Source organism: Mandrillus leucophaeus, unplaced genomic scaffold (genome assembly GCF_000951045.1).
Source record: "Mandrillus leucophaeus isolate KB7577 unplaced genomic scaffold, Mleu.le_1.0 Scaffold94, whole genome shotgun sequence".
Classification (NCBI taxonomy): Eukaryota; Metazoa; Chordata; class Mammalia; order Primates; family Cercopithecidae; genus Mandrillus; species Mandrillus leucophaeus.
The window spans coordinates 588769-616137 of record NW_012110252.1 but is presented as its reverse complement, the minus strand read 5'-3'; the positions used below and the strand labels follow the sequence as shown (position 1 = coordinate 616137).

Sequence of the window (27369 nt, the reverse complement as noted above, 5' to 3'; positions counted from 1 at the left end):
TCGCATAAGAACTAGGCCAGGTATCGTGGCTGACGTCTATAATCCCAGCACTTTGGGAGGCAGAGGCAGGCAGATCACCTGAGGTTGGGAGTTAGAGAACAAGCCTGACCAACATGAAGAAACCCCATCTCTACTAAAAATACAAAATATTAGCTGGGCATGGTGGCGCATGCCTGTAATCCCAGCTACTTGGGAGGTTGAGACAGAAGAATCACTTGAACCTGGGAGGCAGAGGTTGCACTGAGACGAGATTGCGTCACTGCACTCCAGCATGGGCGACAGAGCGAGACTCCATCTCAAAAACAAAACAAAAACCAAAAAAACAACCAACAATGAAACCGGACAGAAAATGAAATGGAAAAAAAGCCTACTTCCAGTACCAACAAAAATGATAAAATATCAAGAAATAAATTCAATAAGAAATGTCAAAAAACATATGAAGAAAAGTTTAAAACACTACTGAGTGAAACAAAAGACTTAAGTGGAAAGGTATCTGTGGTATTTGTGGTAATCAGAACTGTTCACAAATGTTTGCTCTTCTCATTCTGGGCACCTGGTAGGAAGGCATTTCTCCACTTGAACTTAGGGTGGCCATGTTAATTTCTCTGGCAAATGAAATGTGAGTATGTGCCATTTCTGGATAGAAGGTGGAGAAAGCACGTGGCTCACCACCTTCTCTTCCCTGCTTTCTGTCATCATAAAAGCGTATGTCAAGATCAAGCCTTTATATCAGCCTGAATCTCTGAGTAACTTGACAAGGTGAGTCCCCTGATGACCTAATGGATGTGTAGCAAAGCAAAAAAATTGTTTTATGCAGCTGAGATTTTATAGTAGTACAACCTAACCTATTCTAAGTGCTATCCTATTGAATAGGAAAAATCATAAAGATGTTTTCAATTCTTCAAGTTAATATAAATTGAATATTATACTGATAAAAAATACCAGGTTCTTCTTTAAAACAGAGCAAGCTGATTTCTAAGTTCCTAACAGCTGAAAGAGAACAATGCACTGGAACTAGCCCTACATTTAAACTACAAAGTCCCATAGATGAAAACATCATGGTACCAATGTAAGAGGGGCTGATAAGACTCAATGAAACAGAATAGAAAGTCCAAAAGAAAATCCTAACACACACAAGAATATATAATTAAGGCATGCCGAACCAGTGTCAAAAAGATGGATTGTTCAATAAATGGTGATGGAACAACTAGAAAACTAGCTAGGAAAATAATGGGAGATTTTTTTATAATCTTAGAGAAAGGCCTTTCTAACAAAATAGTTTTTTTAATGGATAAAGATTATGAACATATAAAGAGACAGAAATAGCTCTTAAATATATGCAAAGATACTAAATTTCATTCAGAAAATATGTTTGTGTGTATAATTTATGTGCATATATTTTAATATCATGTGAATCTGCTATTTAAAGACTAATTTTAAAAAATAGAACAAAATAAAAATAAATTAGAGACTGCCCTAAGACACGTATCAGTTTCATGAAACTCATTTCAGGATCTATCACAATGAAAAAAAAAGTACAAATGTTAGCATGGTTTTAGAAGGACCTTGTCCCAGGGTATCTGGCCTATCCAAATTCTGCACACCCTTCAGTAACTGGGTTTAAATGTCAGCCCCTCCCTGAGTCCTCTTCCTCCTAAAGTAATTCATCTCAGTACTCTGCTTGTGATGCTCTATTATATTCTCCCTCTCATTGGTTTTTTTTTCTTTCCAACCTTTATTTTAGGTTCGGGGGTACACACACAGGTTTGTTACATAGGTAAACTGTGTGTCATGGGGATTTGGTATATAGATTATTTGATCACCCACTCTCTCTCATTTTTTACATGCTTAACTAAATACATGTCTCCTTCCCACCAGATTAGAAGCAATGGAAGGCAGGGGCTCTCATTCATTTTTTGTCCCCTACAGGTGTTCCCAAAATATTAGGTGAATAAAAAATATTAAATAACTTAGTGTGAAAGTACTTCATCAACAGTAAAGTACCATATCAAAGAATTTGAAAATTTAGGGGAAAAATGTCAAAAAATTAACCTGTGGGATAAAAGTAGTGATTGAAGTCAGAACAGTGGTTACTTCAGGGGAAGAGGGCTAAGACTGAAAAGAGGCAGGGGGAACTTTCTGAAATTATGGAAATATTTTGGATCTTGAGCTGGGTATTCATAAGGATGTATGTGAAAAAACTCATCATACTGTAAAAAAAAAAAAGCCAAACCCCCTTTTCAAAGAAAACCTTACGCCAAACCTATTAATAAAACTAGGAAAAAGCAGGGCTGCTTTGGTTGAAGCGAAGATGGGACGCTTGATTGCCCTTTCGTACTACTCCCCTTTTACCCCATTAATACCCACTGACCTATCCTCGTGGAACGCAGGGCTCAAAGAACAATCTAAAAATCAAACATTATACAAATGCAACCTAAGGAGGAGAGTTCCTCTGAGGCCAGGGGCTACATTATCTTATCTGTATTGCCAGCGCAGAGGCCTACTAGTACCTTGTGGGGTCTAAGTACATTTTTCCTGAATGAAAGGTATTAAATGGTAACTTATGTCTTTATGCACTCTATAACCTATGACGTGATCATCTCCGTCTAACAACTACACTCAAATGCTTAACAAGCTTTTTAAAGGGAAGAATTCCATGGTCCCGTGAGCACTCGACAGTTACAAAAAAATATATTTGCAGCGAATTCTAGTACGTCCCATACCAAAGATTAAAAACATGCCTACAAGGCAACAAATCTGTTTATCTCTGCTCTCATCATATCAAAGTGACTCTGATACCTCATCACAGCAGTGCATCCGAGCCATAGCTTCAGAGAGACGAATCATGCTCTCAAGCTGTCGCACTGTAATCCTCCACGAAGACTTGGTCACTCCAGAACCATCTCTCTGGCGGAGATGTTTATATTGTTCCACAATGAAGTCCTCTGACTCTTTGGAAATCTGTTTCAGATCATCATTCAAGTTAGAGAAACATTTCTATTTGATGAGAGCTACAGTAAACGTGAGTTTAAGAGCCTTTCAGGTGGAAACATTTAGGGAACTGAGAGGGTTGAAACTTGGAGAAGCCAGTGACAATAAATTACTATTGTAATGTCTTTCAAAAGAGACTAATAATAAGCAGGCTTGTGAATTCCATGTTACTAATTTTATGAACATGAAAAAAAAAGCTTAGTATTTAAGCAAATGACCATTTCTAAAAGCTGCTTAACAAGCTGAAGCAATGGAACAAGACGTAATGTCTTTTACACCTCAGGATGTCAATGCTCATTAAACAAATTAATGCTCAGTATTTGAGGCTCAATTAATTAACTCATGCTGTCTTTGGAGGAAAAAAAAGCTGTTTCAATAAACTTTATATCTAAAGGATACTCAGCTTTTCAGAGCAAAGAATTCAGCATATGAAGGAAGCATGCCAAGGTTACACAGGGATCAGTATATCAGTATGCAGTCATGGAGAACAGATGCTCTTTTTTAAACGAGAATCACCCATAACCCTTAAATGATTAAATTTCTTCTGGGACAGTGACAGCCAACCACAATCTCATGAATAATCAAGTCAAGATGATAAATGATCAATACCTAGTAACACCTTCCAGAAGTCAAGCTGGCCAACAGTGTAAAAATCTCAACCAGAATGAAATTTTTTTTCCTTTTCATACCCTATTTTGGGAAAATGCCAAGCATTTGGGGGTTTATGTCCAGGTAAGAATCCTGGGTCCAGGATGGAGTCAGTCCAATACAATACATCAATCACTGTCAGTAATTTGTATTTATCATAATGGCCTAGAGGAATCCAATGTTTCCCTCAAAGAAAAATTCAACTATTGATTTAGGCACATAAACAATTTTAAGGTTCTTAGTAATGTTTGAAATAAAAGAATGTTCTAGATTATCCAGCTATCCAAAACTCTTCCACCATAAAAATCTTATTACCACCAAACGAATAATGGAATTATTGAGAATTTTTTTTAAAGTTCCCTTTCTCATCCCTCTCTGAAAAAACAAATTGCTGTTCCAGGAAAAAAAAAAAAGTTGTAAAATTTAGGAACTAAAGTAGATGACAGGTTCAGTTAATTTCCATATAATACACTTATTTAAATTCCACTTCAATATACCCATTATACCTTATCCCAGTACAAAAGGGTAGGTTACCTTGGGTTTAAACTGTCTTGCAAAGAGAAGGTATCTTCTGATATCATCGAGGGAATAGACTCGATCAATTGATTCCTCAATTCTTGAATGCAAATCTACTATGCGCCTGGCAATGGCATAATCTGTAACCTAATTCAAAACAAGAAAATTACTTTGATAGTCACAGCAATATCTTCTCCAGACTATCCCAGGCAATAAGAAATGATTTATAGCCAAAAACAAGCTCTAAGATGCCACTTACAGAAGTATTAATGGGTACCAAGTTTCTGATGAAAGTTTGGGAACAAGTTGGATTTAAAATCAAACTTTTAAATGTATACCATTGCCCCACTCTAAAACTATACCTGAAGGAATGCCTTTAAAAACAGTAGGGTAAAGCGCAGTGGCTCACACTTGTAATCCCAACACCTTGGGAGACTGATGTGAGAGGAGAGCTTGAGGCCAAGAGTTTGAGACCAGTCTGGGAAACAACGTGAGACCCTCCCTGTCTCTACAAAAAATAAAAAACAAAAAAATTAGCTGGGCATGGTAGTGCACATGTGTAATCCCAGCTACTCAGGTGGCTGAGGCAGGAGGATCACTTGAGCCCAGGAGGTTGAAGGTGCAGTGAAGCCATGATTGCACCATTGCACTCTGGCCTGGGCAACAGTTGTCTCAAAAACAAAACAAAAATAGCAGAACTAACATTTATAGGGCCCTCAGTGTATGAGACACTGTTGTCTTAAGCAGGTCTTAGAAGAATTAACTTATGCAATCCTCACAAAAACCTTATTAGGTAAATGATATTATCCCCATTTTATACATGGGCAAATTGAGGCCTAGAAGGTTAAGTAATTTATCCAAGGTCACAGTTAAGTAGTGGAGCCAGTATTTGAATAGTCTAGCTTCAGAGACTGCTCTTAGCCACTAAATTTTGAAGATATTCATCCCAGAATATTGGGGGAAAAAAAAAAAAAAAAGACCCCAAAATATGCAACTTGGTCTGAAATGGTTCAGGGAAAAAGTGTGCAGATATATAGAGACAGTAAGTAACAAAGCAAACAGGGTAATGTTAATATGTGAATCAGGTAAAGGGTATATGGGTGTTCTATGCACTACTCCATTTCTTGCAACTTTTCTGTAAGTTTGAAATTATTTCTAATTACAAAGTGGTTTGGGCGGAATACAGTGGCTCATGCCTGTAATCCTAGTACTTTGAGAGGCCAAGGCTGGTGGACAGCTTGAGCTCAGGAGTTCAAGACCAGACTGGGCAACACGGCAAAACTCTGTCTCTACAAAAAATACAAAACTTAGCTGGGCATGGTGGCCTGCACCTGTAGCTGCTCAGGAGGCTTAGGTGGGAGCGTGGCTTGAGCCCAGGAGGCAGAGGTTGCAGTGAACTGAGATCACGCCACTGCACTCTGGCCTGGGCAACAGAGCCAGACCCTGTCTCAAAATAAATAAATAAAATAAAACAGGCTGGGTGCAGTGGCTCACGCCTGTAATCTCAGTACTTTGGGAGGCCGAGGCAGGGGGATCACCTGAGGTCAGGAGTTCGAGACCAGCCTGGCCAACATAGTGAAACCCCGTCTCTACTACAAATACACAAATTAGCTGGGCATGGTGGTGCACACCTGTGATCCCAGCTACTCAGGAGGCTGAGGCAGGAGAATTACTTGAACCTGAGAGGCGGAGGTTGTAGTGGACTGAGACTGCAACACTGCACTCCAGACTGGTTAACAGAGTGAGACCCCATCTCAAAAAAAAGAAAGAAAAGAAAAGAAAAGAAAGAAAGAGAGAGAGAGAAAGAAAGAAAGGGAGGAAAAGAAAAGAAAAGAAAGAAAAGAAAAAAGAAAAGAAAAGAAAGGAAGAAAGAAAAGAAAAGAAAAGAAAAAGAAAAAAGGCTTTTTGGCCAGGTACAGTGGCACATGCCTATAATCCCAACACTTTGAGAAGCTGAGGTGGGTGGACTGGTTGAGCTCAGGAGTTAAGAGGTCAGCCTGGGCAACATGGCAAAATCCTGTTTCTACAAAAAATTCAAAAGTTAGCCGGGCACAATGGTGCACATGTGTAGTCCCAGCTACTCGGGAGGCTGAGGTGGGAGGACTGCGTTAGCCCAGGAGGTTAAGGTTGCAGTGAGCCGCGATTGCACCACTGCAGGAAAGAGTAGGACTGTCTCAAAAACAAAATAAGCCGGGCGTGGTGGCTCACGCCTGTAATCCCAACACTTTGGGAGACTGAGGTGGGCGTTCGAGACCAGCCTGGCCAACATGGTGAAAACTCGTCTCTAGTAAAAATACACAAAATTAGCCGGGCGTGGTGGCACATGCCTGTAATCCCAGCTACCTGGGAGGCTGAGGCAGAAGAATCACTCGAACCCAGGAGACGGAGGTTGCAGTGAGCCAAGATCGTGCCACTGCACTCCAGCCTGGGCAACAGAGCAAGACTCTGTCCCAAAACAAAACAAAACTAAACAGTTTTTAAAAAATCTCGAATGTTTTAAAGGTTTATAACTTGATCTGCTACTAAAGCTACTTTAATGAATCATGTATGAAAATCAGACAACTCAATTATCTGGTGATTAAATATGTCTCTGTATTGTGAAGGGAAAAAAACTGAACCAAACCAAACCAAACCAGGTGTGATGCTGCAGGCCTATAATCTTGGCTACTCAGGAGGCTGAGGTGGTAAGGTAGTTTGAGGCCAAGAGTTCAAGACCAACACGGGTCTTGAACTTGCTGCTGTTGCTACAAAAAGATGAAAAAATTAACCAGGCGTGGTAGTACACACCTGTAGTCTCAGCTACTTGGGAGGCCGAGACAGGAGGATCACTGGAACCCAGGAGATTGAGGTTGCAATGAGCTAGGGTTGTGGCACTGCCTGGGTGACAGAGTAAGACTTCGTCTTTAAAAAACAAATAAATAAAAATCCAAGCCCTCCAAACACAAAATGGAAGGTTGTGTTTATTTAGATAATATTTAAAGTTCCACTGTAATAAAGAGTTGTGCATTGTACCCAATAAAATGTAGAACCTCCTTGCTCAGTGATTTAAAAAGTACGGCCTAAAATATTAGTTCCTACAAACTGTCATTTTATAGTTCTGTGGGTATCTGAGGTGCACTGTTAAATATTTAAGTACAAATACCTCTAATAATTAAACTAACGTATCAGAATCTAAGTAAATCTACATTTTTTCACTCAATCTTAAAAGTAAGAAAAGAAGGTAAAATACATTCAGCAACTTGATAGGAAAAAATACAAAGATAAATGACTCATGATTTAACAAAAAAGAAGAAATTTCTTTGGCATCCCAGTTTTTTTCAAGGTGACTGAAAAATAAAATAAAAGCTCAATCAGCAAAACAAAAAATCATATAAAAATCTTAAGAGTTTGGTTGGGGCCCAGCACAGTGGCTCACACCTATAATCCCAACACTTTGGGAGGCTGAGGTAGGTGTGGATCATTGGAGGCCAGGAGTTCAAGACCAGCCTGACCAACATGGTGAGACCCTGTCTATACTAAAAATATAAAAATTAGCCAGGCGTGGTGTTACATGCCTGTAATCCCAGCTACTTGGGAGGCTGTGACTCAAGAATCACTTGAACCTGGGAGGTGGAGGTTGCAGTAGGCCAAGACTGTGCCACTGCACTCCAGCCCAGTCTCCAGTGAGAGGCTGTTTTAAAAAAAAAAAAAAAAAAAAGTGTGGTTGGAAGTTAACTGTAACTTGTTTCCTTTTGAGAAATAGTAACAAAACCTGAAAACTTAGTATTCTTTAACACAATTAAGTGGAAGCAACAATTCAAATGACTTTATTTTGAGTTGCTTACTAAACCCTTTGCCCGATCCTGTGCCACCCTGAGGGAAATCAAAGGCTGGGGCACACACATGCACCAGCTGAGGAGCAGTATATCTTCCAGCCTTGTCTCACTCGATTACTCAAACTGGAAATAAAAAAGGAAGCTCATGGGGTTACCTCATTACATTCATCCACAAGGATAAAGAAGAGATCGAATCGGGACATGATGGGAGCTGACAAATTTATATTCTGTTTCAATGATTTTGATCTGTCATAGTGTCCACTGATTGGGTTTGCTGCTGCCAAAATGGACGTCCGGGCGTTCAGAGTAGCCTGACCACAAAAGAAAGAATCTTAACAGGTTTAAATAGACATCAGCCAATAAATATGTAACAAAATGTTCAATCTCACCCATAATCAACTAAACGTAAACCAAAATAATGATATCCTTTTTCACATAAACAGGAACTCCTATGTGATTTTGGTGGTGTGATGTGCACACCATTGAAGACATCAATTTGTTAGAAATTTCTCTTATAGCCAAATATAAGAGGATGCTGTGTTCAAGGATGCTTACTACAACTTTGTTTGTAATACAAAACACTGAAAACGAACTAAATGTCACTCAACAGAAGTCTAAAGAACCAAGCTGTGGTGTATACAATTGAATATGGGAAAGTAATAAAAAAACCAAAGTTGATCTATTATGTTCTGGTAAAAGATTGCCAAAATAAAATTATGAAGTTAAACCAGCAGGAATGAAACTGTTGGTATTATGCTTATTTATGTACAAAATATTCCTAAAAGGGGCACAAACTCAATAGATCCCTATTTTTCTTCCTCCTGAAATTCCTTTTTATCCATTAGATACTACTAAGCATCTACTGTTGCTGGGAGTTGCAGGGAAAGAGTTATCTTTTCAATTTACAATTGTGTACTGCTTAAAATCTACTTGAATCTGTGGCTTTTAAAGTTTAGATTCTCCCTAGTATTGGTTATACTATCATACTTATTTTCATTTAAATTATCTGTTAATATAAATAATTATATACATATATATAATCCATCTGTTGATCTTTGGTTATTTTTGTTATAATTGGAGCATGCTTCGTCAAAGAAAATGAAGCTTTGTTCATGGACATTTTCCTCTACTATCACAGCAATACATTTACACAGTACTCTAAACAACATTTATAGTTTGAATAAATAATTCTCAGGGCTGTATTTTCCATTTTAATGAACAGCATTACAAGTTGAAGTAATGAATTTTATCCAAGTGAACTTCTCTAGTACTACATTAATCAACAAGGCTATGGACAATGCAGTAGAACAGAAGTAGATACACATACCTTCACTCCTGCTTTAGTGATTGATATGGTCTGCTGTTCCATAGCTTCATGAATAGCAACTTGATCCCGCACGTCCATCTTATCAAATTCATCAATACAACACACACCCTGTAACCAAACAAATCAAGCCTAAGAAGCTGTCTTTCAAGCTGGATGCATGGCTCACACCTATAATCCCAGCACTTTGGGAGGCCGAGGCAGGAAGAATGCTTAATTAAGGCCAGGCATTTGAGGTTACGGTGAGCTATGATTGCCACTGTACTCCAAGTTGGGTGACAGAGTGAGACCCTGTCTTTTAAAAAAACCACAATGGCCAGGTGTGGTGGCTCACGCCTGTAATCCCAGCACTTTGGAAGGCTGAGGTGGGCGGATCATGAGGTCAGGAGTTCGAGACCAGCCTGGCCAACATAGGGAAACCCCATTTTTACTGAAAATACAAAAATTAGCCAGGTGTGGTGGCATACACCTGTCATCCCAGCTATTCGGGAGGCTGAGGCAGGTGAATTGCTTGAACCCATGAGACAGAGGTTGCAGTAAGCCAAGATTGCACCACTGCACTCCAGCCTGGGCGACAGAGCAAGACTTCATCTGGAAAAAACAACAACAACAGTCTTTCAGATGGAAAATTACAAGTAAACTCACTAAGTCTGCTACCGCAGGGACTCTTCTATTCTCCAAACTAGTAGATGATAGGTAAGTGAAGATTCTTAACTCCCTTTTCTAAGGAAGATAATTCAACAGATCCTAAAGCTACAAAGAATCATACAATTGACTTAAAACTAAGAGCATAACTAAAAATATACACTTATTGTACTTTCACTCAACATCAAAACCTTGTGTCAACTCCAGGATTGATTTTATTCCTACAACTTGTACACATCTACTGATCTAAACTAGTCACAGCAAACACACATGCTCAGGACATGCTGATCAATTATCACAATTTCAAATTCTAGATGAAGAAAACTATGAATTATTTACTAAAGAATGTTGGGGTTTTCTGTTTTGTGTTTTTTGAGACAGTCTCGCTCTGTCGCCCAGGCTGGAGTACAGTGGCACAATCTTGGCTCACTGAAGCCTCCACCTCCCGGACTCAGTGATCCTCCCACCTCAGCCTCTTGAGTAACTGGGACCACAGGCACCCGCCACCATGCCCGACTAATTTTTGTATTTTTAGTAGAGAACGTGGGGTTTCGCCATGTTGGCCAGGCTGGTCTCAAACTCCTGACCTCAGGTGATCCACCCACCTCGGCCTCCCAAAGTACTGGGACTATAGGTGTGAGCCACCGCACCCAGCTGAGAATGCTGTTTTTAAGGACATCTTTTTAACAGTAACTTATAGGCCTTTACTGATAGGGTAGGGGTATTCTGACTTCTTTATACTGAAGAGTGTAAAATGTTCTTACATTATCAGCCAACATCAAAGCTCCAGCCTCAATGACAAACTCATGAGATTCTTCATCTCTCACAACAGCTGCTGTTAAGCCAGCAGCACTGGACGCTTTGCCACTGGTGTAGACAGCTCTGGGGCTGAACTCCTCCACGTGCCTGTTCAAGGTTATCATACAAAGACTCATTAATACGTCACTATACAGCACCCTTCCCAGGAAAACCAGCGGAAGAGTTTAAATCGCTGAAAGAACATCTGAGAGTGGCATTAAGCTTAAGCAATTCATAAAGACACATGCACAGACTAAATGGGAAGGCTCATCTCCTTCGGTTTTTCTTCTTCTTTTTTTTTTTTGAGACAGAGTCTTGCTCTGTCACCAAATGAGTGCAGTGTCACGATCTCAGCTAACTGCAACCTCCACCTCCCAGATTCAAGCAATTCTCATGCCTCAGCCTCCCAAGTAGCTGGGATTACAGGCATGCGCCATCACGCCTGGCTAATTTTTTGTATTTTCAGAGTTAATACCTGATAAAAATATCAATTTTTTTTTAAATTGAGACAGAGTCTTGCTCTGTCGCTGAGGCTGGAGTGCAGTGGTGCAATCTCAGCTCACTGCAACCTTGCTACCTGGGTTCAAGCAATTCTCCTGCCTCAGCCTCCCGAGTTGCTGGGATTACAGGTGTGCGCCACTACGCCTGGCTAATTTTTGTATTTTTAGTAGAGATGGGGTTTCACCATGTTGGCCAGGCTGGTCTCGAACTCCCGACCTCGGGTGATCCGCCTACTTCGGCCTCCCGAAATGCTGGGATTACAGACGTGAGCCACCACTCTAGCCTAAAACATCAATTTTATTTATTTATTTTTAAATTGTATTTATTTATTTATTTAGACGGAGTCTTGCTCTGTCCCCTAGGCTGGAGTGCAGTGGCGCAATCTTGGCTTACTTCAAGCTCCACCTCGTGGGTTCATGTCATTCTCCTGCCTCAGCCTCCCAAGTAGCTGGAGCTACAGGCACCCGCCACCACACCTGGCTAATTTTTTTGTATTTTTAGTAGAGATGGGGTTTCACTGTGTTAGCCAGGATGGTCTTGATCTCCTGACCTCGTGATCCACCCATTTCAGCCTCCCAAAGTGCTGGGATTACAGGTGTGAGCCACCACGCCTGGCTAAAACATCAATTTTAAAAGCCTTTAATAGTAATAAATAGCAACAATCAACTATCAGAAGGTCTTGCAATTAAAAATAAAACAAAACTAGGTATGGGGCTTATTCCAGAAATGCAAGATTGGTTTAACATCTGAAAATCAATCAATATGCTAAATTAATAAAACAACTACATGACCACCAAAGCAGATGAAGAAAAAGTATCTGACAAAATCCAACACCTTTCATTATAAAAACCAAACAAACTAGGAATAGAGAAGATTTTCCTAAGTCTAATAAAGGGCTTTTTCTTTAACCTGACAAAGGGCATCTATGAAAACCACAGATAACATCAAACTCAAAGGTGAAAGGCTGAATGTTTTGCCCCTAAGATCAGGAACAAGACACGGATGTCTGCTCTTGCCACTTCTATTCAACGTTATACTGATGGCTCTAATCAAGAGCAATTAGGCAAGAAAAAAAGGCAGCCAGATTGGATACTCCAACTATCATTATACACAGATTTTATACATAAAAAATGCTACGGAATTCACTAAGACTGTCACATACCACATGATACTGTTACCAGAGGCAACACTGTAGTACATCTTTTTTTTTGGGCGGCGGGGGGAGAGAGAATGACAAGAAAAAAAACATCCTTTGTAACACAGGACTACTATCTTAAAATCTAAAACTCAGTTCGTGATATGTTCAAAAGAAATATTTACTCATAATACTCCAAACCAACTAAAAACGTTCAATATTCTAAAATGGTACTATGTTACAAATTTCCAAAACAAATAAAGAAAAGGCAGTTTGATATAGCACGAAGTACACACGTTTTGCAGGCAACGGCAACTGTATCTGAATTTTAATATTCATGGCTCAGTGTCACCTTTCACCTACAAGAGAGTGGGCAAATTTCTTGTAGGCTTGGAGAGGTTGTGACTCCCTGAAAAAAAGGGAATAATACACATGCCTGTCTGGGTGCTGCCAGAGTAAGACATAACACATACACAGCACCGAGACCATGGCAGGTGCTCAGAAACTGGTTGCTTTTATTTTGGGCCCTAAGTTTCTTAAAAGTTTGAAAGTAACCAAGTATTTATTACAGCTTCTAAAAATAGTCAAAAATAGTGTTGCCACTGACAAAGTTAACATAAAATATCTCATAGCATTCCCTTTGGAAAGTACATCCTATTTTAAAACCTAACAAATGTTTGTATTCTTAGTCTCAACAATCCTGTATCTAGAAAATATACCCAGAGGAAACAAACAAAAAATGTATATAACATTATGATGTTCACTGCATCTATATCAATAATTATTATAATAAACTATCCTGTTAAATTTAACAGGGCTAAGGAAATGATTTTGTAAGTTATACCAAGAAAAGAAGACATCTGGGAAAATGAGAAACTCACGAGATTTTTCCATGCAAAAAGAAACATGAAAAAAATGTTTAGGGAAAATTAAAATTACAAGTATGTATAATATGATTTACAATAATGAAAATACATAATTCACATATTCAAACACTTTTGTACAAAGATATTATACAAAGACTAAAGAGTTCAATGTGAGATTGGTATTGCAGGCAATTTTTCCCTATTCTAAAAAATTGTAAAATGTTGCCATATCTTTATGAGAATTATATATTTAACATAGTCATAATTTACACTCCTAGTAAGGCCATGGTGACTGTATTCTTGGTAGCACAGCCAGCCTGGGAACTATGTACACTTTTTCCTGCTATACTATATCAGGCAAATGCTTACTTGAGAAATTGGCTCTTAGCTGTACTTGGGTCACCAACAATGCAAACATTTATGTCCCCTCGAAGAGAGGTCCCTTCTCCTGTTGTCTTTGGAACGCCACCAAAGAGCATCAGCAGGACACCCCGTTTTACTTCATCATTGCCTGAAATGAAAAGCTATAGATGAAAAACTAATTTTTCAACATGAAGTTAAACACTTTCAGAGGAAACAGTAAAGGCATGTTTACCAACCAAAAGGTAGAGTCAGCTAAAGCAAAGCATAAAACTGGAGTAATAATACCTGGCTTCTGATCTTGGTTCTTGCTCTGTGGACTTAGTCACCTAAACCACTGTTCTAATGTCTTCTCCTACACCACAGATGTCACTGTGCCAGTGCTCACTATCCTAAAAGCCAGAGCCTTTACTTGTCCATGAGTCCTACCTCCTACACAAAACCTTACCCAATGCCTTAGCCCTCAACGATCTCTCCTGATAAATGAACTATGTCCACCACAGCCTACCACATTTGCTAGTCCTTTTTAATGCCAGTTCTTATAGTTCTGTCAAGAGTTTGAGGAAATGGTTCATAACACTTTTCTATCACCTACAGTGACCAGTACTGAATAAATATATGTTAACTGAATTCATGTGGATTAAATAAGATGCTGAATGTAATTTACAGCTGCTTAGTTCATAAATCCAGTAAGAAGGAAAAACAATTTTCTTAAAAAAAAAAAAAAATTGTTTCTTAAAAACAATTTTCTTAATAGCACACTGTGCTATTAAACATTTTTCTGTGGAATTATCTACTCTGTGAACTCCATCGACAAAGTGCTATGCAAATTTACACAAGGCATTCCTTGAAGTAGAAAATTAGGCTGAGTGTGGTGGCTTATGCCTGTAATTCGAGCACTTTGGAAGGCCAAGGTGGGAGGATTGCTTGAGCCCAGAGGTTTGAGACCAGCCCAGGCAACATGGTGAAATCCCATCTCTAAAATTTTTTTTTTTTTAAATTAGCTGGGCACGGTGGCAGGCACCTGTAGTCCCAGCTAATTTGGGGGCTATGGTGGAGAACCGTTTAAGCCCAGGAGGTTGAGGCTGTAGTAGGCTGTGTTCGCTGTCACTGCACTCCAGCCTGGGCGACAGTGAGACCCTACAAAACAAAACAAAACAAAACAAAACAAAAGAAGTAGAAAACAAAAAACCCATTCCACAAACAAAACTTCTTTGACTTATATTTAGATAGAAAAAAAGGGCCTGATGCAGTGGCTCATGCCTATAATCCCAGCACTTTGGGAGGCCAAGGTGGATGGATCACTTGAGGTCAGGAGGGAGTTCGAGACCAGCCTGGCCAACATGGCGAAACCCCACCTCTACTAAAAATACAAAAATTAGCCGGGCGTTGTGGGGCATGCCTGCAATCCCAGCTACTCGTGAGGCTGAGGCAGGAGAATCGCTTGAACCTGGGAGGCAGAGGTTGCAGTGAGCCGAGATCACGCCACTACACTCCAGCCTGGGCGACAGAGCGAGACTCTGTCTCAAAAAAAACCAAAAAAAACAAAAAAAAAAACCAAATAAATAAAATTTAAAAAAGATTAAAAAAAAGTTAATGAGTTCCCTACCACAATCCCAATTGAGTATAGAAGACAAGGATGGAAGAGTTCAAAGATAAAGCATCAGGCACAAAATGTTAGTTATAGCCTTCAAAACACAGCTAGCAACCAAGAGTCAGGAAAATGTGAAACTGCCAAAGGTATAGACAGAACAAGTAACCAATCATAAACATTCCATCTTGGTAAATAAAAAGACAAACAAGAGCCAAGTGTGGTGACCTACACCTGTAATCCCAGCTACCGGCGAGGCTGGAGGTAGGAAGATTGCTTTAGCCCAGGAGGGAGTGCTTCAGCCTAGACAACATAGCAAAACTGTCTCTCTAAAACACACACACATACACACGCGTGTGCACATACACACAACAACAATAACAAGGCCAGGAGACTACAACCACAAAAAGGCCAGGAGACTAGCATATTGAAACTTTAAGTGCATTTTGTCATAAGGCCAGGAAATAAGATGACGAAATAACTTTTTTTCCTTAAAAAAAAAAAAAAAGATAAAAATACATAATAAAACCTATCATTTTAACCATTTTTCAATCTATAGTTCAGTGGCACTAAGTACATTATGTTGTATAACTGTCACCACTATCCCTTTCCAGAACTTTGTCATCATCCCAAATAGCAACTGTATCCATTAAATAACTAATTTCTCCCATTGTCCAAGTCACTGATAATCTCTATCCTACCTTATCTCTATGAATTTGCACATTACAGGTACCTCATATAAGTGAAATCATGTACCTGTCCTTTTGTAAATGACCTCTTTTAGACCCACTAAAAACTTTCATGGTCTGATTTATGTGCTTTAAGAAATCACTTGTGGCTGTTTATAATCCTTATTTTGATTTCAAGTTTATAGTATAAATGGATGGAATTCTTACCATGTATAGTAGGGAACAGGCTGGTACAAAGATTGTGGTATAGATTTTTATCTTGACTCATCTCAAACACTTTCTCCCATTCTTTCACAGTCATTTGGTTCTTAATGCTCTCGGCTGTCTGTTCCTCATCTCTGAGCTCTTTCCCCCCAAACTAAGGGTAGAGAACAAAGGAAGAATTATTAGTATAGAAGCAGTCAAAAGAGCATAAAGGAGAAGAAACTTCATTGCATGGGAAGTCAACCTCACAATTTATTGACTGTAAAGGTTTAACAACAACAACAACAAAAAACCAAAAACAACTCCCCAGACTAGTAAGCCCTCAGTTAACAAAGACACTTAAGGGTGTGTCATTTCTCCAGTGAATTAAATAGAAAAAAAGCTACCTGAATGCTCAAGAGATAAGCCATAGCAGAATGTTAATCACTGATATAAAGATGCAAATAAAATAAGAGATTATGTTCACTCCCTTTTTCCAATACTGAACTATTTTCCAAACTCCCATTTATGAGTTAACTGAACAATACTGCCAGGGGTTCACCATTCTCAGAAATTTACTTCCCAGATTACTAAATCTTTTTATTTATATTTCCTCCAAAAGCTTAACAGAGGTGTGAAACTTAAAACAAAAAACAGCATGGATAATTTGTACCACTGTTCTTAAAAGCACTGAGTTCTTATGTAAGACATCAAATAAGACTGTTTTTTTCAAGATCAGAAAGACATATGTCAAAAGATTTGGTTTTAAAACTCATCAAATCTTAACCCCATCTCCTGCTCTTAACATTGATGAGATAATCCAGATGTTTCAGAATCCTATCACTTTGTGGCAGCCTCAGGGTAGGTGTTTCTTAAGCTGTCACTCTACTAAGACTCACTGTTGGCCTGCCTGGCCAACAGAGCAAGACCTCATCTCTAAAAAAAATTTTTTAATTAGCTGGGTGCCGTGATTCATACCTATAATCCCAGCTACTCAGGGGGTTGAGATGGTAGGATCACTTGAGCCCAGGAAGTGGAGGCTACAGTGAGCCATGACTTTGCCACTGCACTCTAGCCTGGGTGACAGAGAGACTGTTTCAAAAACAAACAAAAACCCCAAAATGACTTACCCTTGGGTTGGTTGGCGCAACACAGCAGGCAAGAAAGACCAGCCTGTAAGAAAGGTCCCTAACACCAAGGGCCCGGAGTCCTCGAATGCCTTCTGTCTCATATCCATCAACACCACTGACACGGGAATTAGTTTCTGCACGTGCTCCTGAAACAGAATGATAGGCTGTTTCACAACTTAAATATTAAAGGTGCTGAACAGCTTTAAAATTGCTCAAATAAATGAAAGCTATAAATCCAAAGACTTCACTTAAGCCTTGAATACTTTCAGAATAGCACCATTTGTGGCAAAACCAGTTTCTTTTTATTCTCATCACAGTTTCTTGCTCAGCTTCTGATTGGCAGCCAGAAAGAAGACAATGTAGATGTGGGAAGTTAGATACTCTGCAGTTTAGGTAACTGAGAATTTGTTAAATTTGAGCCACAGATTACTGACCTGGTGTGCTAAGCTTGGAGACGTCAGGCACAACAATCAGTGTCCCTGTAAAGTCACACTTGTCACCAGCTTGAGCTGATTCCACAGCTTCAGCCCTCAAAATAACTTCTAAACTGCGGGGTATACTCCCGCGAGGAAGCTCAGCTTGGGTCTCTTGAATACGAACCTGTAATAAAGACAAACAGCCAAGAATGAGAAGCGATCCCTTTCAGATGCCATACAATCTAAATTAAATACCACAAATACTGACATATTCTAAACTATCTGACCCATTAGCAGACTTTTCACATGTTATCAACATTCATCCTAAAAATTATCTACTCTAAAACTCCTTTTAGTCAAATAGTTCAATTTGGCAAAAGATTACATCTATTTAAAAACTTCATGCTGATTCAAGCAGCAGAGGAAAAAAAAAAAAACTTCTTTTACTCTCATTTAAAAAGTTTTTTTTTCTCTTTGTTCAAAATGACTCTAAATATGTTATATGTTCCATCTTCTCCTAAGCTTTAAGATAATTTTATGGAAAATTTCAAATATACCTTTTAATACCCTCCACTTCAACACAACTGCTAACATTATTTACAGATACATGTTTTTTCTTTTTTACTATATATTTGAACAAAGTTGTAAACATCAAGAAACTTCACACCTAAATATTTTAGCATTCATCTCTAAGAATAAAGACAATCCTCTGTTACAATACCATTAACACAACCAAGATAATTAAACAATATTTAATTTCATAAAATTACACATCTTCTATTATCTAGTCCGTCTTCAAATGTCTTGTCAAGTGTCCTTTATACAATTGTTTTCTTCCCCGAAACTAAGACCCAATCTGACTCATACTTTATAAGATAAGGTATCTCCTACCCAAAGCTGTTGGCAGAATATGTGCATCTTATAAGCTACCAGGTTAATGTAAGAAAGCTAAATAAGGAGAATGATTATCAGAGCAATATAAGCAATATTAAATTCATCTGATAATTATTCCATACTTAAGCTGTTTCAACTTTTCTTTCCTTTTTGTATGTCCCAAAAAATTAAGACCTGCTGAAATTTGAGAGTCCCCTTCATTCTGCCATCCATCACCTCTTGTGACTGCCATCCATCACCTCTTGCCCAGGTAACTGAAATTGCCTATTACCCTCTGTTAAACCCATCACGGACTTACTCAGTTTCCTTAAAAAAAAAAAAACAAAAAAAAACAAAAAAAACCACACACACGGGCACGGTGGCTCACGCCTGTAATCCCAGCACTTTGGGAGGCCGAGGCGGGCAGATCACGAAGTCAGGAGATCGAGACCATCCTGGGTTAACATGGTGAAACCCCCTCTCTACTAAAAATATAAAAAAATCAGCCGGGTGTGGCAGTGGGCATCTGGTGTGGCGGCGGGCGTCTGGTGTGGCGGCGGGCGTCTGTAGTCCCAACTACTCGAGAGGCTGAGGCAGGAGAATGGCCTGAACCTGGGAGGCAGAGCTTGCAGTGAGTGGCGATCACGCCACTGCACTCCAGCCTGGGTGACAGAGTGCGACTTTGTCTCAAAAAAAAAAAAAAAAAACAAAACAAACAAACGAACAAACAAAAAAACACACACACATAAACTACCTTCCCAGTATATTCCCACTGCTTATTAAGATAGGCTCAAACTTCTCAGCCTAAGATTTAGGGATCCAAGTACCTCCAGGTCTCACATCACATCATCTCTCAGATGATCTCCAACTTGGCTCCTTTACTTCAATCATGATAATCCTCATTGCTTCCAAGCTAGCCTGTCTTATTCACGCTTTCCTTTCTATGCACCAAATGGAAATCTTACACTAATAAGTTGCTATTTCTTCAAAGTTTTCTTAACTCCAGTTTATAATAACCACCACCACCTAGTTACCATTTATTCTGTGACAAATACATCTTGTCAGTCTTAAGGAACTTCCAAGTATTTAAAAGTTAAAACAGAGGTATATACTAACAATTACAATTTACATGAAGAGTTTTGGGCTTAAATTTGTAGTCATTTTGATGATGCTTAACTTATATAAAAATTGAATTGAACATGATCTAAATAGAAGTTATTGCAAGGGTCTAGAAGTGAATTATTATCATTGGCGGACTCTGATCTACACAGATGTTTAATACCTTTTGAAAATCAACAAATCTTGATTTATTTGTATCCAGCAAGAATCTCCTCCTGTTGGCACAAACTGGATTTCGGCAGATGTTTGGCTGTGTGTATTTGAACTGCTGTTCTACATCCCTGATCACTGTCTGACAGTCCAAGCACAGAAAAGTTCCGCTCACAAGCTCTGGGTGAACTGGGTGAGTCCGCACCACCTGCCCACTGATGCGAGTGAGCAAACCAATTCTGGATGAGGTGAGCTCTCGAATCCTGTTTAAAGACAAATGTCCCATTAGTAAACATTCATCTCCTAACTAAGAATCTTTCCATTTTAGTGAGAGGGCGTTCAAAGATAATTTATGTTTAAAAAAAAACTTTAAGAGACAAGGTATTCTTTGGGCTCTCCTATAAGAATAATTTAGTCAATGTGCCCATTCCTAAATTATATGATGTATATGCATCCAGAGCAATATATATAAATGAATAAATATAAATTAAAGAATGCCAAAAAATGAAAATTAAAATTACAAAACAGAACGGGCTGGGTGCGGTGGCTCACACCTGTAATTCCAGCACTTTGGTAGATTGAGGCGGGCAGATCATGAGGTCAAGAGATCGAGACCATGCTGGCCAACATGGTGAAACCCTATCTCTACTAAAAATACAAAAACTAGCTGGGCACGGTGGCGAGCACCTGTAATCCCAGCTACTTGGAGGCGCTGAGGCAGGAGAACTGCTTGAACCCGGGAGGTGGAAGTTGTAGTGAGCCAAGATTGCGCCACTGCACTCTGGCCCAGGTGATAGAGCAAGACTCTGTCTCGGGGGAGAAAAAGAAAAAAAAAAAAAACCCAGAATGATCCTGTTTTTGTTTTATATGCAAATACTTTTTTGCTTACCTGCAATTTCTTAAAAAAAGGATGTTACACAATAATCCTATCATGAGAAAAAATTTTGTACTGAAAGTTCAGAAACACTTCCTTTACAAACCCATTTTATGTGAAATAACGGTAATTTTATAAAGTAATTTCAGTAGTTTAACTGCCCAAAATATCACTTCAATTTTATCCAGTAAATTTATTCTTAAAATAACTGCCAAAGGGGTGTTTGAAAATTATGTATGTAAACTGACAAAAATTTCCAGAGATTCAGGAATTTCTAGAATTTCATATTTTCTCCCTTGATCAATTTTCTCCCAAATTTCCCTAAAAGGTACCCTAAAATGTGGTAATCCTAAGACTTTGCTTCACTTCATTTACATCTAATCCCATCTCCATAGGAAAATACATCACTCTAAAACTAAACTTTCTGGATTACTGGGTATAACTCCTACAAAAGTCAACCTTCTACAAAATCTGAATACAAACCACTAGTTTTTCCTCCTGGTATAACAGCATCAATGTTGTAAGTACTCGTTTTATAATTATTGTGATTACCAATTATGAAAAAGTAATTTTTACAGCAACAAACCTACTTTTTGCATGATTTAGGTAGAAAACCTAAGCCAAAAGACTTCACAGATAAGGAAACTGAGGCTCAGGCAGGTAAAAGTGATTTGTATAATGTTAAATAGCGAGCTAATAACAGATCAAGGCAACCTCTCAAGTTTTCTGACTGTCAGCTAAGTGGTACCTATACCATCTGGTGAATTCATTTTTTTCCAGAGAAGGGTTTCTTACTTGTGTCTGGTAGGCAGGTCTTGGAATGCAACATAAAAATCCTTGGCAAGAGGGATCTCTTTACGGTCTTTGACGAATGTTTTCAAGGCCCGACACAGGTAAGGGTAAACTCTGAAAAACAAAAAAGTCAACTGATACCTTAGAGGTTTACCAAGTCCTCCTTCCCTTTACATATCTACCAACAGTCGAGATTAAGGAATTTCATCGGTTACAACTAAGCCTCAGAACTTAACTGTGCATGACACTTCTATTATCTAGTCTGGGTTTAGGATCCTCTTTCAATTCTCTCCTATCCCACCGAAACACTAAATACAAAATGTCACACCATATCTGATTATCTTTAAATAATCATATAGCACCCACACTGTTAGCCATTCCTCTGTCCAACATGACTAGCTGAACAATCATCTTGTCAATACGCTCAAAACTGTGAATTTTCTGTGGGCTGTTTATGAGGTGTAAATCAGGTGTCAAGTCAGTCTATTTATTTGGTTTCATTCTGAGACAGGGTCTCACTCTGTCACCCAGACTGAAGTGCAGTGGCACGATCACAGCTCACTGCAGCCTCAGTCTCCCTAGGCTCAGGTGATCCTCTCATCTCAGCCTGCTGAGTAGCTGGCACTACAGGCATGCACCACCATGCCCAGCTAATTTTTGTGGGTTTTTTCCGTAGAAATGGGATTTCACCATGTTGTCCAGGCTGGTCTCAAACTCCTGGGCTCAAGTGATCTGTCCACCTCAGCCTCCCAAAGTGTTGGGATTACAGGTGTGAGCCACCATATCTGGCTGGTTTGTTAAGAAATGGATGAGGACAGGATAAGTATTTGTGTACTAATGTGAGAACAAATTGGCAAAAATGCTCCATTTGACTGGTGAGAGTGAAGTATGCATGTCCTTTTTATATAAGTTTCTAATAGCTACTACAGCTTACTTTGTTTAAAAAGTGGGGTCTGAAAGTCCTCTAAAAAAGGTGCTACTCTTGGGAAAGGGAACTGCTGCCTGGTTTGTGCATGAGGCATGGCACAGCTGCTTCTACCAGCAGGCTTGATTTTCTACCTCTCCCTCATTTGTCAGTGCAATAACTTCTGCTGCATGCTTTCACAATAAACCCTGTTGCTTACTTACCCCTCCAATTAATCTTGATCATCAGCTATGACTAGAAACAGACAAATCCTCCATCTCCCAATCTACCAAGAAATGAACAAGATTGTACCTCCTTATCCAACTGAGTTTTCATTTATCTTTCACAACTGTCCACAATTTATTTTAACTTGATTCTATTTCTGATTGTCACATTCATTTAATCCTAATACAAAGTCTTGTGTGCAAAGATGTTTCTTGCTGTGTATAACAATTCAAAATACAATAAAAGCCTTATATTAAATATAATGTCTAACCATAGTATTTCTACCAAAAAACCACAATTGGAGCTATTAGTATGATTTTAAGAAATTTTATGTGAATTTGAGTAGTTTCATACACAGTACACACAGAAAGACATCAAAATGTGACAGAAGATCCTTACAAAACTCTGTACTTGTAGACTTAGAAGGCTCCTGGAACTCTTGTAGCAGACCTGATAATGACGGTGGTAGATTACAAGTGTATAAGCAATTTAATTATCCTTACTTTTCTCTATTTTCTACAATATATACCTACTACTTTTATAAGCAGAAACAAAATTAAACTTTAAGGGAACAAGAAGTACAACAACATCAATGCTGTAAAGATATCCCCAGTACAAGAACAGGACCCACACAAACACCTATTCCTGTGGGGAAAAAGGATCAGTGGAATGACACAAAAGTAAGTACAGTTTTCCTCTTGGGAAAACTATATAGAAAGCAAAGATTTTCAACATTTGTATTTGAAAAAAAAGTTCAGCTCTGGCTGGGCGCGGTGGCTCACGCCTGTAATCCCAGCACTTTGGGAGGCCGAGGCGGGTGGATCACCTGAGGTCAGGAGTTCGAGACCAGCCTGACCAACATGGTGACACCCCATCTCTACTAAAAAATGTAAAAAATTAGCCGGGTGTGATGGCGGGCACCTATAATCCCAGCCACTAGGGAGGCTGAGGCAGAAGAATTGCTAGAACCAGGGAGGCAGAGGTTACGGTGAGCAAGATCGCGCCACTGCACTCCAGCCTGGGCATGAGAGAACAAGACTCCGTTTCAAAAAAAAAAAAAAGGTCGGCTCTACAAAGGCCTACATGAAGTTCAGAGCAGTACTAAAATGACCACTGGCAGTATCAAAGCGCCTCTTCTCAGAGGGAAATAACTGCTGCCCTTCTGCTACACAAGTGAACACTTACAGTCCAGGAAGAGCTGGCTTCCCAGATTTCAACCCCTATTCAAAGTAAAGAAGATTAATATGTCCATACCTATAGAACTCCTCTTGAATGGTGGTAGAAAGTTGCTGGTTAAATTGTTCCAGGTCCACAAAACTCACAACCAATGTGTTTCTCTCAGGACGAATCAGTTCCTCTGCTAACTGCAGGTATTTAACTTCTCCATCGCTGCTCTGAAACCTGCAGGTACATGAGAGTCAACTAGGTTAAGGACACAGGCAGTACAAAGAACCTGAATGACTGATAATTCAGAATACTGGTTAAAGTCCAACAACTAGGCTCAGATGGGCCCATGTTTGGCAGTTCTGTAACTTGGGGCAAGTTACTTGTCCCTTCTGATATGGTTTGGCTGTGTCCCCACCCAAATCTCATCTTGAATTTCCACATGTTGTGGGAGGGACGTGGTGGGAGGTAATTGAATCATGGGGACAAGTCTTTCCCCTGCTGTTCTCTGATAGTAAGTATCACGAGATCTCATGGTTTTAAAAAGAGGAGTTCCTCTGCACAAGCTCTCTTTGCCTGATGCCATCCACTTAAGACATCAGTGACTTGCTCCTCCTTGCCTTCCACCATGACTGTGAGGCTCAACTGCTAACAACAACAAAAAAACAACAAAACAACTACTAACTCTTATTATTGTCATGTATAATTAAGATTGGAAAATGTTAAATCAAGAAATTCAGTCGAGAACCCAATGATTCCATTTCTGTAGGTAATTTGCAAGCTGACAGATTAGTCAGGGATTTAAGAAGCAGAATAGAAATAAGAATACACGGAAATGAGGTATTCCACTGTCCAAGACTTCAGGAAAATTGAAACATGCACACTAAATAAAGCTGTTGGTATTTTTGCTTCTAAAGCCCAAGCAGGATATCATACAAATTTATTTTCTGTTCTTTTAAACATAATATGCAGATTTGCTTTAAGAAAAAATCAATTTCTCCTCCAAATACAGCATGTTCTGACTACTCAAATACAGCATGTTCTGACTTAAAATATTTGTTAAACAACTACGTGCAAAGCCCTATGACAGAGGCATCTGAGGCTGAAAATGGCAGTGTTGGCTGGGCGCGGTGGCTCAAGCCTGTAATCCCAGCACTTTGGGAGGCCAAGATGGGTGGATCACGAGGTCAGGAGATCGAGACCATCCTGGCTAGCACGGTGAAACCCTGTCTCTACTAAAAAAATACAAAAAACTAGCCGGGCGAGGTGGTGGGCACCTGTAGTCCCAGCTACTGGGGAGGCTGAGGCAGGAGAATGGCGTGAACCTGGGAGGCGGAGCTTGCAGTGAGCTGAGATCCGGCCACTGCACTCCAGCCGGGGCAACAGAGCCAGACTCCGTCTCAAAAAAAACAAAAACAAAAAAAACAAAAAAAAGAAAATGGCAGTGTTGTTCCTGCCCTAGGGTTAACTAACACTTTGTCTGTGTCTAGGGAGTTAGATATGTAAACAACGAAGACAGACACGAAATATGTTCCTGTTAATGAGAGCGAGAAATGTGCTAGGATAATAGAAACTAAATCTGCCTAACAGAACATCTACAAGAGTCATACATACAAAAGGTGGTACTGGAATTCAGCTTCTGAAAGAGCTAAAAATTTTGAATAAAAACAGGTGGTGGAGTGACTGACTACAGATGTTTGCAAGTATATGATTAAGTCAGAGAAGGTAGGGGAGAAGTGTGGATGATGACTGGGGTGGTTTTGGAAGACAAACAGGAAAGAGGAGTGGTGAAGAATTTGAACTTTATTCCACAAGCGATGGTGAATTAAAGTTTATTTTGTGACAGGGAGTTGGCACTTCTTTAAACAAAGTATAGAGATTATTTGTCTCATCATTATCATCTAGCTGCAAAGTCAAGGCACTTAGATTATTTGTTGAAATGAAACATTTATTGAAGAACCTTTGTAATGTGATATGATGGGTAGGTGGGGTTGAGGATGGAATCTGAATTCCACACTAAGTGGCTGAGAGGTAAAGGTGTTACACTGCCGGAGACAATGAAAAACAAACGGCACCCTGAGAGCCTAAGGAAGAAAGGATTAGTGCCTCTCAAAAAGGTGTACAAGGTATCACAAAGGTGTGAGTTTTTAGCTAGGCTTTGAAGGAGGAACTATCAGGCAGACAATAACATTGCCATAGGTAGCAAAACGGAAATTAAATTATGGTTTTAAGTATACCAAAATTTCATAAGATGGAAACATTATTCACAACAGCCAAAAGGTGGAATGAACCTGCGTCCGCTGAATGGACAAGCAAAATGCAGTACATATGCAGGTTGAGCAGCCTCATCTGAAAATGTAAAACATGAAATGGTCCAAAATCTGAAACTTTTTGAGTGCTGACATGATTTTCACTGGAGCATTTCAAATTAGGGATGCAACTGGTTAAGTATAATGTAAATACTCCAAATCTGAAAAAAAAAAATCCAAGATCCCAAACTCTTCTGGTCCCAAGCATTTCAGAAAAGGGATACTCAATCTGTAGAGGCAATGTTATTTAGCCTTAAAAAGTAAGGAAATTCTGACACATGGTACCTCGCAGAGGAACCTTGTAGACATGCTACACAAGCCAAACACAGAACGACAAATACTATTATGATTCCACTTATATGAGGTACCTATAGTGGTCAAACTCATAATGAAAGGAAGCAGAGTGGTGGGTGACGGTGGTTGAGGGAGAGGGTAACGGAAGAGAGTTCGTATTTAATGGGCACAGAGTGTCAGTTTGGAAGATGAAAGAAGTTTGGAGCCGGGTGCGGTGGCTCACGCCTGTAATCCCAGCACTTTGGGAGGCCCAATCGGGCGGATCACCTGAGGTCGGGAGTTCAAGAGCAGCCTGATCAACATGGAGAAACCCCATCTCTACTAAAATACAAAATGAGCCGGGCGTGGTGGCGCATGCCTGTAATCCCAGCTACTCTTGAGGCTGAGGCAGGAGAATCGCTTGAATCCGGGAGGCGGAGGTTGCGGTGAGCTGAGATGGTGACACTGCACTCCAGCCTGGGCAACAAGGGCTAATAATTCCGTCTCAAAAAAAAAAAAAAAAAGAGTTTGGAGATGGAGGGTGGTGACGGCTGCATAACGAGGTGAACGAACTTAATGTCACTGGACTGTACACTTAAAATGCCTAAAATGGTCAACTTTGTGATGTATATTTTACGACAATAAAAAGAACTTCATAAGCTTTTTTCACAAGCCATTCCAAACTGTTGACCCTTCATCCTGGAGGCCGTGGTGTGTCTACTCTTGGAAAAATAACCGGTGGGTAGGTAAGGCAAGCCAGGGAGGAGGCGGGGCTATGAGGCCAGGAGCCCAGAGGCACAGAAAAAAAGAGGGGTAGTGGAGAAAGGAAAGGAAGGCCACAGGGAAAGGGGAGCAAGGGACCCAGAAGAAGGGAAAAGGTAGTTACTCTACAGGGCACGGCTCCGCGCCCCAGCAGCTTTCAAACCACAGTTCACGCAGAAACTTTCATCAGCACAGGCGGCGAGGGTGGCCCGGGCCCTGCCCACCCCCAGCACCAGGCTACCGGCTGTGTGGCCCAGCAGGGCTCCGCCGGGATTCAATGGCACTTCGGCCTCCCCCTCGTCCCGGCCGCACCCAG

The 27369-nt window shown here is 39.8% G+C and overlaps 1 protein-coding gene across 1 annotated transcript in view; it reads right to left on the bottom strand.

Annotated features, from left to right (window-relative positions):
- Positions 1–27369, bottom strand: part of MCM6 (minichromosome maintenance complex component 6) — a 39780-nt gene that overhangs the window by 8705 nt on the left and 3706 nt on the right. The window contains exons 2-13 of the mRNA XM_011970273.1: positions 23800–23946; positions 21420–21530; positions 19764–20013; positions 17627–17792; positions 17193–17338; positions 16087–16237; positions 13609–13750; positions 10704–10845; positions 9298–9405; positions 8126–8281; positions 4174–4302; positions 2800–2961 (exon numbers count right to left, since the gene is read on the bottom strand). Coding sequence (XP_011825663.1) covers positions 2800–2961; positions 4174–4302; positions 8126–8281; positions 9298–9405; positions 10704–10845; positions 13609–13750; positions 16087–16237; positions 17193–17338; positions 17627–17792; positions 19764–20013; positions 21420–21530; positions 23800–23946 — 1810 coding nt within the window. The remainder of the gene's footprint in view (positions 1–2799; positions 2962–4173; positions 4303–8125; positions 8282–9297; positions 9406–10703; positions 10846–13608; positions 13751–16086; positions 16238–17192; positions 17339–17626; positions 17793–19763; positions 20014–21419; positions 21531–23799; positions 23947–27369) is intronic.